This window comes from Acanthopagrus latus, chromosome 6, assembly GCF_904848185.1.
Source record: "Acanthopagrus latus isolate v.2019 chromosome 6, fAcaLat1.1, whole genome shotgun sequence".
NCBI lineage: Eukaryota > Metazoa > Chordata > Actinopteri > Spariformes > Sparidae > Acanthopagrus > Acanthopagrus latus.
This window is the reverse complement of record NC_051044.1, coordinates 17318475-17331857: the sequence shown is the minus strand read 5'-3', so window position 1 is coordinate 17331857 and position 13383 is coordinate 17318475. Positions and strand designations below refer to the sequence as shown.

The following is a 13383-nucleotide window of genomic DNA, read 5'->3' as shown; positions in this document are numbered from 1 at the left end:
ATTACACTAAATAAAAAAGGTATTATATGATCTGGATGGTTGTAGGAAAAGGCTTGGATACTAAATATGCCAATGCTCACTAAGGACCAGTAAGCCACTCAGCATCAAATACCTGTAGTCGCTGATTTCCTATGTGGACAAATGTGGTTGGTGCAGCATTAAAACCCATTATTATTGAATTGTTTACCTCGCTGACTGTAAATAACAGCTAATACTGATGAAAAGTGCAATTCTGATACTTCACAGACACAAGCCAGTTTACCTGTTACCATTCACAATGTGTGGTGCGTTACCTTGCAGCTCGAAAGTTTACAACCAGGTCATCTAACAAACGGTTATTTCTTAGATCTTGTTCCGTCGCTTGCTAAAAGAAAAAAGGAGAAGCAAGATGTGAAGGAAACCTGTGTCCTTTATCAAATGAATGCAATTATTTCCGGGTGATGACCTGCCACTGTGTCATCATTAATGAGGTAATGACCCTGATGATTATGCAAATGCACTCGCAGGCATAATTAAGCATTCTAGTGAAGTTCATACTTACTGTATTGCAAACTGGACACTGCAACTTGTAGGCAAAGAATTTTCTGATGCACAATGAGCAAACTGTGAAATAAAAATGCAAACATAGATCACGTTGCTGTTGTTGTTGACAATGATGATGTCTATTATTAAAAAGGTAGATCATTTGATTTCTTTAATTCAAAGTATTAGTGTGACAATTTGAATAAAACAATCTAAGAAACAGGGTGATTTCTTTAGAGCGCAACAGTCTTCAGTCCACATATGACGAGGGTCGAGTGTGGCTCAGTTGAGTAGCGGCCTAACAGATGCAGGCAAAGATGCATCCACCTGAAATAAACTTGCTCTAACTTAGTAGGGGAGTTATAAGAGTTATAATTGCAAGAACAACAGCAGATCCAGAGGGACAGAAAGTTATGATGACTACAGTCTGATTCTCCTGCTCATGGTGCTGCTACATTTCCATGATAACACACATACAGGAAGACAAGTCATCAGTTATCATCCAACTCTTATGGCTATGAAATCTGTTTCAAAAGAACCACTTTCACTTTTTCAAAAGGATCTCAACTGCATTTTGCTGGTTTGTTCACATTTTGCCTTCATATACTTAATGCTAAGGTAACTTCTCTTGAGCACCATAGCTGCTCAGCTTGTTACTTACAGTTGTGAGAGCATTTAGTCATCATTGAGATATTGAGGAAGTCGAAGCAGATGGGACATCGAAGCAGGGTGTCAACATTCTGTTGATGGGAGAAACAACAGTGAGTCCGACCGATACATCAGTTGGCCGATATTGGTATCATGTATATGTTGTCCAATATGTGCAGGTATGAAGACGTTTTTGTAAAAGATATTATAAAGCAGAAAAAAAGTTGCTTGGGACAATTAATAATAAATAAATTCCATGATAGTTTACTGTTTCAATGCACTGATGTCAGTGGTTTATTGTTTGACTGTAAAATATCCTGCCTCTGTAACGTACAAGTGTGTCACAAATGTTTGATAACTACATTTGAATGCCTTTTGTAAAAACAAAAAAAGTGTATATACTGTTCGATACGTCAATTTTTTACTTCCTAATATTGCTATCAGCCCCAAAAATCAAATTGATCAGGGTCTCTATTTTACATCCATTTAAAGAAAATGGCAGGGAATTATAGACCATGAACAATTTCTATACTGGTGAAACTAAGCAGGTAAAACATTGTTACTGTAAAAGAGTGATGTCAGCTGCATTTTGACATCAATCATTGTATTCAAACATGTATTATCTTCGGGGCCAGTACAGATTGTTACAAATCACGTACACTGAAAAGAAATGTTTGTGCATGATATTTATTTGCAGTAAAAATTAAACTCTTTAAGTCAAAACTGGTCAAAACCAGAGATAAAACAAACAAAGATACAATTTTGAGGTCGCTTATTTGAGCATTTCATTTTTCCTCTCCACTCCATTTATTTCATGCACTTAGTTACTGTGCAGATTCTGATTATCTAGTGTTTATAAGCCACTAATTGTGATGAGTGACCAATCAGATAGGGGTTTCGGGGCAAAACATAATGTGAGAGGACGTAATATTGAGGCAAAGTAGCACATTTTAAAAGTACTCCGTGTCATCTGCAATCAGACAGAAAAATCACAGATACTGATAAGCGTAAAAAGTTTAAATACCAGCCCCGATAATCGGTCTACCTCTGATATTAAAATGCAGCAAAACAAAAATTTCATGAGTTGGTGATTTAACTTTAGGACTCTTTGTCACTGAAGCTGACATAGAGTGTCAAACACACTCCAGCGGATGGACACTACTTACCTAATCAACTGACATAGCTTATCAGACCTTACCAGCCTTTTCCTTTGGTCTCATGTCTCTATGATATATCACTGATGATACATGTTCTAACTAACAGCATCCCTGAATAAGCTCCAGTCATCTGATATGAGGTGCGTTCAGGTACATTGTTATGATAAGGGGAACACGAGCAGCACGTCTCAGCCTGTTTCGTTTAACGTAACGTTACGGTTGATAAAAGTCTGACAGCGACAGAAATCTTATTCAACATCACGTCAAAATCAGAGCTGACTGTGACGTAACGTTGTGACTTAACCTGGTCACTTCATTAGCATAGTTAATCACAGATACGTGTGTTGCCCTGCAGCTGTTTAATGACACTTAAGCACCTTTCAAGTCAGCACATCAGTTGACTGTATTCAGACGAACTGGATGAAAATCGTTTAGCTCTGTAACGTTACTCGTTAGTAAACGCTGGGCGCTCTTCTGTCGGGTTGTTTATGTTTTCCTTCAACGCTAGCTAAGAGCTAACATCGCATCTTATCGTGAGCAAAAACATTTCCGAGTCGCACAACTTACTTTCAGACACGACAGACCGGGTGGTAAATCCGCTTCGATCTGAAGGGCCATGTCTCGTAATCATAAAGAAGTTATCAAAGCTGGAAATCAAACTTTTAGCGTCAGTGACCAAATAGCAGTCAAAGTCCCGCTCGAAGGGATGCTGGGCGCGTCTTGACGTCATTTGACGACTTCCGTTCAGATTTGGGTGCTCGTGCTGAGGATGGTTGGCTTAAATCACTGATCACGTGCTGATTCCTCATATGCGTTTTTGCTGGAATAATTTGCTTTTATTTATTTTTGAAAATAAAATATATAAAACAATACAGATATGTGTGATATTTGAGTTTAGTTTATTTCAATGGATTTGTTAGAAGGTGCATGTTGAACTGGATTAAATTGCTATAAAATGGAAAAACAAAACTCTTTTGACAGTTAGATTATTCTATTAAACACATTTTTAGTGCCGCACAATAACAAATAAATAGGCCTATGTGTTGTAGCCTATGTGGCCTAAGTTGTATGTCCTTCATGTCCTGAGCCCATGCCATTTCCATTTCCACAGTCTAGTGAATCCTCTGATGATGACAAATGACTTGCAACAGAAAACGAGACCATCAGCGAGAAGACTGCTGCTTTTATATGATTATCATTAATGCCTATGCTCAGGTCCAATCACAAATATCACATATAGAATCACATATAAATACATTTCCTCATGGCGATTCGTCCTGCAGTCTTTCTGTCACCCGCTTCCGAAACAAATGCACCTGTGTAACCCTAAAAAAGATGTTTACAACAGCCCGCACTGGTATTGTACTGCTTTGGTCACAAAATCATTTCTGCAGCAAGAAAATGACAAAATACTTTTTTTTATGAGTGTTGTCTGGGGCAACCGCTGATCAGCCTATCAGAGCCGATCAGCTCTGGAGGCTAGGCTGCAGAGTCAGACCTTCTGGAGGAACAAACACTCCAACACTTATCCATATGTAAAATGTTCACAGACAAGGTAATGATCTCATTTTTATTCATGTTACGTTTAATCACTCCGGCATCCCTTCCTCCTTCTATATAAATGATACAGACACGAAACAGAAAAACAAAAACAGACCATACTTTGAGTAAACTTCTCTGGGTTTGAACACTGTTGAAATCATTTGAGATAATGTACACAGCTCAACAACATTTCTGGTGAAATAACAACAAACAAAGTCGTTTTTAGACATTTCAATACAGAATTCTCACATATCAAATCTTTAATGGTGAATACTGACAGTGAGTCATTGTTGAACAACTTGAATGATAATTCATTGTTGCTCAAAGGCAGTACAAACCACACAGACAAGCTTCAATAGAGCATTAAGCCGAAGCATCCAAAAGCCATAAACACCCTTGTAGAGACTATATTTCTGGTACAGCTGAAGGGAACTAAGTTGAATGAGGGAAAGTTGGCATAACATGAGACTTCACCAGCTATCCCTTTTATTATCCAAGTCAGATCCTCAGAATTTAAACTCCATTAAATCTAACCATGACTTCAACCAGGAAATCTGAGAGTGGAAAATGGATATTCCATAACAACTGGCTTTACTTTTGGTGCCTCTACTCTACTGTGACGGCTGAGCTACTCCTCACTTCATCTGATAGATAGAATTAAGTGGTCCAAGATGACAAGTGTAAGTGTGACAAAATATGGTATGATTAGTTTCAAGCTTATCATCAGAAAAATATTATCATATTATATAATATCATACCTTTGGAGTGTCTAAATCAGTAACGTGAGAGTCTTGAACTAAACAAATGTCCCCAGCTTTAAGGCATGACAGTGTAATCATAACATCTAAGAGCTGGAAAATGCTTAGCAGGCCTTCAAGGGGCCTCAAGGACAGTGAGCACATACAGTATTTTCCCCTTGAGGGCGTTTTACAACTCTTACCTAAGGCGGACAGTGACCTGTAAAATAAACTCGTCTCATCACCCCCCGTCTTATTTATTCATTCCTTACAATTAGAATAAATTACTGTGATTGTATTTTACATTATTGTGAAATGTTGGCAGGTTTATGCCCTTGATTTAATTCATTTAGACAAAGTACTCTTCCCTTGTTGAAGGAGCACTGAGCTAATTATTCAGCCTCTGAAGCTCAGGCACTTCATCACAGATGTTATGCAAAAGAATGATCAAAAATGTGTCTCTCTGAAACCAGGCATCAAGACGTTATCATGCAAATGTACTGATGCTGGACCATGTCACATGTGTGCTTGAATGTTATTATTCAGTCCCATGAATATCCAGAGGCGTTTTGTGTGCTCTAATTAGATTTTTCCTGGTGGTTTGGAGGATGAAATCCCCAAAGTGTTTGGCCAGTTAAATCATTTCACAGTGTTGCCACAGCATTAGTGGCTCTTTCACAGGGTCTCCACAGCATTACTGAACAATTTGGTAACAAGGCTCCCCCTGCAGAGGAAGACGAGACCACTTTAATCTATACAGCTGTTTGACATTTGTGTCACATAAAATGACACGCCTTTGTAATAGGCTGATGTCTGTTATCATCTCTCTGAGGGAAAATGGTGACATTATTTTTCCACCATTCTTTGTTTCTGCTGGGACCAGTGTCAGACCTGTCTGAACGCGAGAAAGTCGAAATGTCTCAGGAGTCAATGAAATTGCAAATGTCAGGGCCAATCAAGGTTCTCTCTTTCAATTCGATGTGTTTGGTCTGATTAGTTGAATTTATTCAGCCTAAAATGATATTATGCGGCTGTACTTTGCCTTTTCCTGATTGCATATTTTATATTGAAACAATGTGTGCGTGTTTGTGTGTGTGTGTGCGTTTGACATTCAACCACTTCATTTATTCTCTCTTATTAAATCACAGAAGGCACGGACCCCACACTTTGACTTCTGTAGACCTGCGCCGGATGAATACACGCCCATGCTGAGCTGTTTGAAAACACCACAAAAACCACTATACAATAAATACTAATGACCACAGTTAAGTCCTCTTCCAGCACTCTGGAGATGGATAGGGAAACTGGGATGGATGTTTAATCACTGGATGTTCAGACAAGCAGCAACTGTATGCTCATATTAGCATGATGACATGATGTACTGGATGGCTGCAAAACTCACTGAGTTGAATTACTGATTCTTTGTGCTTAAGGATTACCAACAGTTCATTTAGTGTTTTCTGATATTTTGGAATCTGTCATCTAAGATTGATTTTTTTTTTTTTTGCTTTTTCCTTTCCAAGGGCCTCTTTCTAACTGCCTCCTCACATGCAGAAACTTTATCAAAATATCCAACATTATTCCAAGGACGTCAACTTCCTTATTTTTAACACACAAGAGGCATAGAGTTGATTTTAAAGTTGTTGTTTTAAGGTTTTTCTCTGCCAAAAAAAAAAAAGTAAGAAAAGTTGTTGAGTTTGAATTGATAATCAAGCAGGCATGTCCATAAGGGAGGAAAAAAGGAAAGCTGTCAGCTTCTAGGGGAGCCCGTAGCGGCCAGAAACAATCATGCTCATCTTAAATAAGGAATTGCTTTACTCTGTAATTAAAATATAGCCTGTTCATGAGTCTTTGTTTGTGTTGCATGGCTGGTTACCAGACCTGAGAAATGTACTGATCTCAACTAACTGTTGCTAATGATAAAACAATTTTCCTTTGTTATGCCAGGGCCTGCATGATATTAGCCAACTGGTGGCTAGTTGTTGTGGTAAACAAAATGGTGAGGACCCAAATGCAAACATGACAAAGCAGACAGGTAGCCTAAGAAACAAAAAGTGAGCTTTAATGAGCTGATATGTATAGCAAAAAACAAACAAAACACATCCCAGGATAATATGGAAGACTAGACCAAACCAGGGGACAGACAGGAAACAGAACACGCAGGACTAATTTGAGGACAAAAAAATTCAAACTGACACAAACTTAACAAATAAGAACCTAACCCTAATATGGAGCAGGTAGAACTAATAAGGCGATCAAAAAGGGCAGGAAATAAAAGACAAAAGCAGGACGTGGAAAGGAAAACATGACACATGAGGAGATCACTTACAAAATGAAACAGGGAATAGGCAAACCAAAAACCCAAGAAGAGAATGATGTTGATGAATGTGAACATAGTCATGTGTTAATGTGAGAGAGAGACAGAGAGAGCACGAGCATGCACAGACCTGCGAGCAAGCATGAGTTCTGCTTTGCTCGGTTTTCGATATAAAAATTCTTTACAACAACCCTCTCATGAACATTATGCACAACCATGAACATGAGAAGCATGTGCGGAGTGATATGACACATGAGGGAGACATCTGTGGGGAAATCATGTTCAGATTTTCTTCAGCGAAGTCGAACATGTGTAGCTCTTTAAAGTCGATTTAAAGAAGCATCACACATAACAAATACACCTAGGAGACTGTAACTGAGGCTTCAGGTCTATGATTTAATCAGCTCTGTAGTGGCCTGCTGCTGCAATTGAAAGATGGTTCGCTGATGAGAGCATGCTGCTACAGTTACAAAAATCTGGATTGCCCTTGTTATTTGAAAATGTACAACCTAAAGCACGTTCCAGCAAACACACAGTGGATCACTATCAACTATTTATTAAGTTCATAATGCCCAGGGAGATGTGGGCCTTCATGCAAAACATTATGTTCCAACCCAAAAGTCATCTGTTAATGCAAAAAACATTGCACGTGAACTTTAATCCAGGGATTCAAGTCTGCAAATTAGCATTCAGTCCACAGGCTACATTTATGGTGTGAACCTTGACGGGGCTTTGTTCAATACATTTGCTCTATGACATACATGGTGTCAAAGGACTGTGCTGTGCTTTGCCTTATCAGTGTTATGCCCATATCTATTCACCACATGTATATCTCTACCTAATGAGGCCCTTTTGCAAGTGAGTCATTCCATCCTGTGTTACCCAGTGCACAGAGATGGACCTGTCTAGGATCTTAACGATGGCTGGAGCTCTGGGAAATGAGAGCAAACATATGAAGCCACGGTCGTGTCTGGTGTTAAACAAGGGACTGAAACAGGCCAGATGGCCTTGCAAGATGCTAACGACGGAGCACTTTATTGTTGATCAAATTCTCATGTGCTGTGTGACATTGTCCCTGGGTTTCATTTAGCATGGGCCGAATGGCAAAAATAGCCTCTTGAGCTGTTTGGATGTACTGATGCAATAGGAAGAATTGCAGCCTGAGCCACATTAATACGAAGAGTGAAGTATTTGTACGCTGTTCTGTCTTTGTTATAACCTCAGCCAAGGAGGTCACATTCTTCACCCATGTCTGGTTTCATGGATTTTAGTCTAAACGCCATTTTTAAAAAATGTTTACAGCACTTTATTTAAGATAGTAATGGGCCTGTTTTGTGTCCTGGATTTGGAGTAATTGTATTTTGTTTCAAAGCCTATATGTAATATTATTAGTACTCACATTATTCATTACTTGTGAGGTGAAATGCCATCTGCAGTTCAACCAGTTCAGATCACCTGAACCTGTAACAAAGTGACTGTATTATAGTACCCAGGCATCTCCTATTTTATTGAGCTAGCAGACGTCCTTATCTACAGTCATGTCCTTTGTTGGTGCACCCAGGCATGAGCTAATTTTTGTTAGAATGAATTCCCTTAATTTGGTGTTAACTGTTGACTGTTAAAATATATTTACTCTTCATCCATTGACTAACCTCATCACTTTGTTGTCCGTTTATTCATTTACATCATTTGTAGTTGTTTTTTTTTTCTTTTTTGGACTGTCTGCTTGGACAGTATGCTGTGTTTAGAGACAGAAGGGATCAGAGAAGAAGGAACTGCTCTCACACGAACACTGAAAAGCTGCACATTATAGTAATATTCATGCATTTAACAAAAGCCATTTCATTACGACACAAAGACACAGTATAGCTATAAAGACAAACCATCTTCCATATACCCTCATTGGGTTATTAAACTCCTTACTCCATAACTGGGGGCTAAGATAATTTTAAAGACAGACTTTCCAGGAATATTTGCATGAACAGCTACCTTACAAGCAGCTGTATGGTGAAAGCATTCTGTTACTGATAACATCATGTGGGTCATTTGTTTTCTCTTGCATCAAATGTACATGGCCATATTTTTCTATTATTATTCAGTAATTTTCTCTTTAAATTCATAGTTTCTCCCCTCATGTGTCATGTTTTACTCTATACTTCCTGTTTTTGTCTCTTTCCCCACCCCTTTTCTTAGGCCACCTGTATTTCTTATTTAATCAGTCCCTGTGTTTTCCGTTCACTCTTTGTTGGTTTATCTGTATTTTCACAGCCCTGTTTTGTTCTTTGTGTTTATCTGTGCCACTGCCTCTTTACCTCGACATCTCCCTGATTCGTACTGGTTTTTGATGTCTTCTAGCGTTTTTTTGACGGATCCCAGCTACATTTTATCAAAGCTCACTTTTAGTGTTTCTGCGTGCTGTAGTGGCTTGCGTTCGGGTCCTTCTTTGATAAATCCTGACAAAAATACGGTACATGTCATGCGAAAATCTGAAGACTAATTGGAAATGAGGGTCAGCTCTGCCTCCGGCCTCATCTTCAAAAAAACCTTGCTTCAAAGTTTCATCATGAGTGCAAAGCCACATTATGCATGCCACTGCAAAAACATCATACATATAAACAAGCCCTGATAAGATCTCAGAGCATTATGGTGCAGTCTATGCGCATGTGTTTGTTGTCAGGGTGTATCATCAGGAAATATGTAAATTGATCTTGTCTGTGCATGTGTGGCATGTCATGTACACTCTGGCATGATTTGTATGAGGGGGTGCATGAACAATGAATACAACCAGGCTGGCCTGCACTGTGTCTCTGGGTTCAATTTATTATGCATGCTCTATATGCATTACCCTGCTGCTGCATCCCTGCACATCAAAGATACAGCCATCGCTGGAAATGTCACTGAACTCAGAGGTGTTGCCATCTGCTGTAACCTTGAAAGTCTGACGATCATTTGTGTTCTTTTCCATTCACGCTTGATGAAACAAGTCATGACATCATATATATTATCATATATGTACATAAACTGATAAGGTGTCCCTATTTCTGAGTGAGGTCTGAAATTGCTATCAAAATAAATCAAAGTAAAATTATTGATCGCCTGACAATATAAAGTATTAACTATCTGAGGCCTCTCAGCACTCTGATGTCTGTCTCACACACTGAGACAGGCAAATTATGAAAAATAGAAAAGCTCTCATCTCTTCATAGAAAGTCCCTCCTCTCTGTCCCGCTGGCAACATCTTGATCTGGTCCAGACTCTCTCTCAACTGTGGAGTCCCTGGTTTGATCCTTCCAACATCTATGCATTATACAAAAGTATCCTTGAGCAAGGCACCAAACCAGTATCTAATCCATCAATACTGGTTAAGTTTACTTAAGAATCATAGACACGACATAAAGTGATATTGTGATAAAGTGTCACATTACATTGTGAACGTGCAGATGACATGTGGCATATGCCATCGTCAGTGCATGTAAACAGTAAAGTGGTATTTGAAAATGCTTTTCCTGCTGAAAATGCAGTGTGAATACTGAAATGCTGGAAATGCAGAAATTGCTACACGCTGCCTTAGAAAATACAGTGAGGATGCTCACAGCTGAGCTGAGTCTGAAAATGCAGCTGAAAATGTAGAAATGTTAAATGAATTGCTGAAAATATCATAAAACTAAAATGCTTTGCACTACACTGCTAAGGAGACCCTCAAGTTCAACTGCATTAGTTCACGAAGGTACAGGGTGAAAAACAATTTGGTTGCAAAGCTCAGCGTTAGCAGTGATAATGTCAAAGCTGGAAGTTCAAATGAGATACCTGATTCCTACAGTGAGGAAAAGAAGAACAATAGTGTGAATGCTGCATCAGCATCGTCACTTACAGTTTATTATCATTTCGTAAGTTTATCTAAATGCTTTTTGACTGTGAAACAAATATAACATTTAACTTGGAACTTGTTCAACTGAAATGCCCTCCTCAACCACGTTAGGATGTTCACTGTCAGTAGTCATCATACATCTCTTCTTGATATGATATGATATGATATGATATGATATGATATGATACGATATGATCGTTCCAGGAAAATGTTTTAAAACAGTACATTCTTGTTTATGATATGCATACTGTCTGCTGTTTGTGTGCAAAATATGGAAACATGAGAAACACTAAATGAAACATGACTTCCATTTGTTTACTCCCATTATGAAAATGAATGATCTTGCGCAGTGGTCCTGTGGGGGGTTTAATTGAAGGGTGTAACTGCTTTCCCGTTAATCATTTTGATGTAGCTTAGCTAAAGTTGGAGAAGAACAGTGAAGGTTGAAACAGGAAGTCATGATACTTTTGTTCAGCTGTGACTCTTACAAAGAGATTATGTCTTGATGAAGTGTTTGCTCTCATTTGCGTATTAATTATAATGGAAGATAAGCCAAATTAGGCCACCAGAGAGGGCTTACGCAACGTATTTTTCAAACCAGAAGCAGCAGCTGTTCGTCATTGATTAAACATACCTCATTCTAGAGGGGCAGAAAATGATTTCCATGCCAGTGGAAGTAACTGATTTGTTTGTTGTTTTGTTTCTAAGTAATATAGATAATTTATATGATCATTTTCTAGTTTATCTTTATACTAAACACATCTTTTCATTGTTTAACAGACCCATGTCCATCAGCTGGTTGGTTTGTCGGCAGGATTACACAGAAACTACTGAGAGGATTTCTACAACGGAGGTATGCACTCTACTGAGTGCCATTCTGGGTAATTGTGTAATATGACATCCTTGTCCATGTCCTTTCTTATGTCACGCACTTACATTCTGATACACATTTTTAGATCCTCTTTGTCAGTAAAGACAATATCAACGTGATTATCACTTACAGTCCATCTGAGAAGATAACACTACGACACTTGTTTCAGACAACGTGACCTCAAAACTTCCACATGTGGACAGTCGTGATTGATTTGTGACTTAATGTGTCATGTTAAAGAGTCTCTACACAGGCTGTCTCTACACAGGCCTCTCTAAAAAGCCCATTTCCATCTCTCTCAAAGGTCCTTGCTTGTTAGTTAGTGGAACATCTTCCAGACTAACGCAAAATGTGAGCCCACTTGCTTTTTTGACCTATTCTTGTTGAACAGGAGTTCCTCAGGTGGAACAAATTGAATTTTGTTTATGCACCAGCAGTGTGAGCTGCGGCTTTAACACTCCCTGACCAGTGGACTTGAAAGCCAATTTCAAAGCAAGATGTAATCGTCTAATTTATGCAAAACTGTGATATCTGTGTGGTTGTCACTACAACACTCATTCCTAATCCTTGGAGTAATCAACGCAGTGCTGACTACACATTCTACATATAATCATCATGTTCATCTAACACTTTATCTGCTGCAGTTTCTCCATCATGTGGCTACAGTATGAACTACAGACTCTGGTGCATGTGTGCAATGAAATTATTCATGAGATTTTGTCAAAGGACTCCACTCATTTTGTATCTGCTGATGCCTTCTTTCTTTCTTTCTTTTTAGGGCAATATCCATTAATAATCATTCACGTCTTCTCTCTCCCATTCAAGCCATCATTAAACATTGATAAACACAGCTTATTATTGATGTTCAATACCCGGAACATACAGGCCCCCCCGTTTTTAAGTGTTCATGCCATAAAATGTAAAAGCAATCATTTTAATGTTGGGTTACACAGAATCAATTTCCTTGTATATAAAGGCCCTGGAAACCCATTTTCACAATCCGCTTCTTACTTAAATCGATGAGCTCCTCCGTGAACATCTGACGATCATGGAAATGTCCCCAAAATGACTAGAAAACTATGGGATTGTGTGGGTTCTTCATGCCCTGACTGCTACAGTGTCTTCATAACCTGAAAGATGTAACTTTTGCCATGTTTAATGTTCTGACTGTTTGTTGCGTTGGCCAGACTATTGAATTAGGTGTTGGCACGTTGCTTGGTTCATACAGCTACTTCCGAGTTCACCGTGATGTTGGACTAACATGTGACAACAAGAGACGGCCAAGAGAAACTGTGTGAACTTATATGCCCTCTTTTAAATGTCTGGTGGTGACGTTCTCGTTTAATAAGTGGCTATTGCTGGGATATTTATGGTAAAAGTGCAGCTACGTGGAAGCTAAAACTCCGGCAGACTGGGCTAGAGTTAAAATGCAGGGTGACCACAGTGCTGCACTGCAAAGTATGAGAAAACTGATGTGTTTTAGAAATATTAGAGCAGGAAACCCACAATGGTAATTGTAGTAAACCCCAAATAAATGCATGAAACTGAAAATGAGCATAATATGTCTCCTTTGATATTATAAGCTTTAAACTAGATGATGTGAAAGTCAAAAAATATCTCCGGTAGCTAATCTGTTATCTTTTCTTATCTCTTCTGCTCACAACCAGATTGCAGATCAGCCTTTTTATCACCATAAAAATGAGTAAGGGTGACTCATTATA

General features: G+C 38.7%; 1 protein-coding gene across 3 annotated transcripts in view; it reads right to left on the bottom strand.

The window, feature by feature from the left end:
- Positions 1-3085, bottom strand: part of rad18 (RAD18 E3 ubiquitin protein ligase) — a 29619-nt gene extending 26534 nt beyond the window's left edge. For 2 of the 3 annotated variants that reach the window (XM_037101968.1, XM_037101969.1), the window contains exons 1-4: positions 2895-3084; positions 1184-1262; positions 542-603; positions 294-364 (exon numbers count right to left, since the gene is read on the bottom strand). In XM_037101968.1, the coding sequence (XP_036957863.1) occupies positions 294-364; positions 542-603; positions 1184-1262; positions 2895-2945 (263 nt within the window). In that variant the 5' untranslated portion in view covers positions 2946-3084. Of the gene's footprint in view, positions 1-293; positions 365-541; positions 604-1183; positions 1263-2894 lie in introns of all 3 variants that reach the window. The other variant, XM_037101970.1, reaches the window with a different exon arrangement.
- Between the last annotated feature and the right edge of the window lie 10298 nt (positions 3086-13383).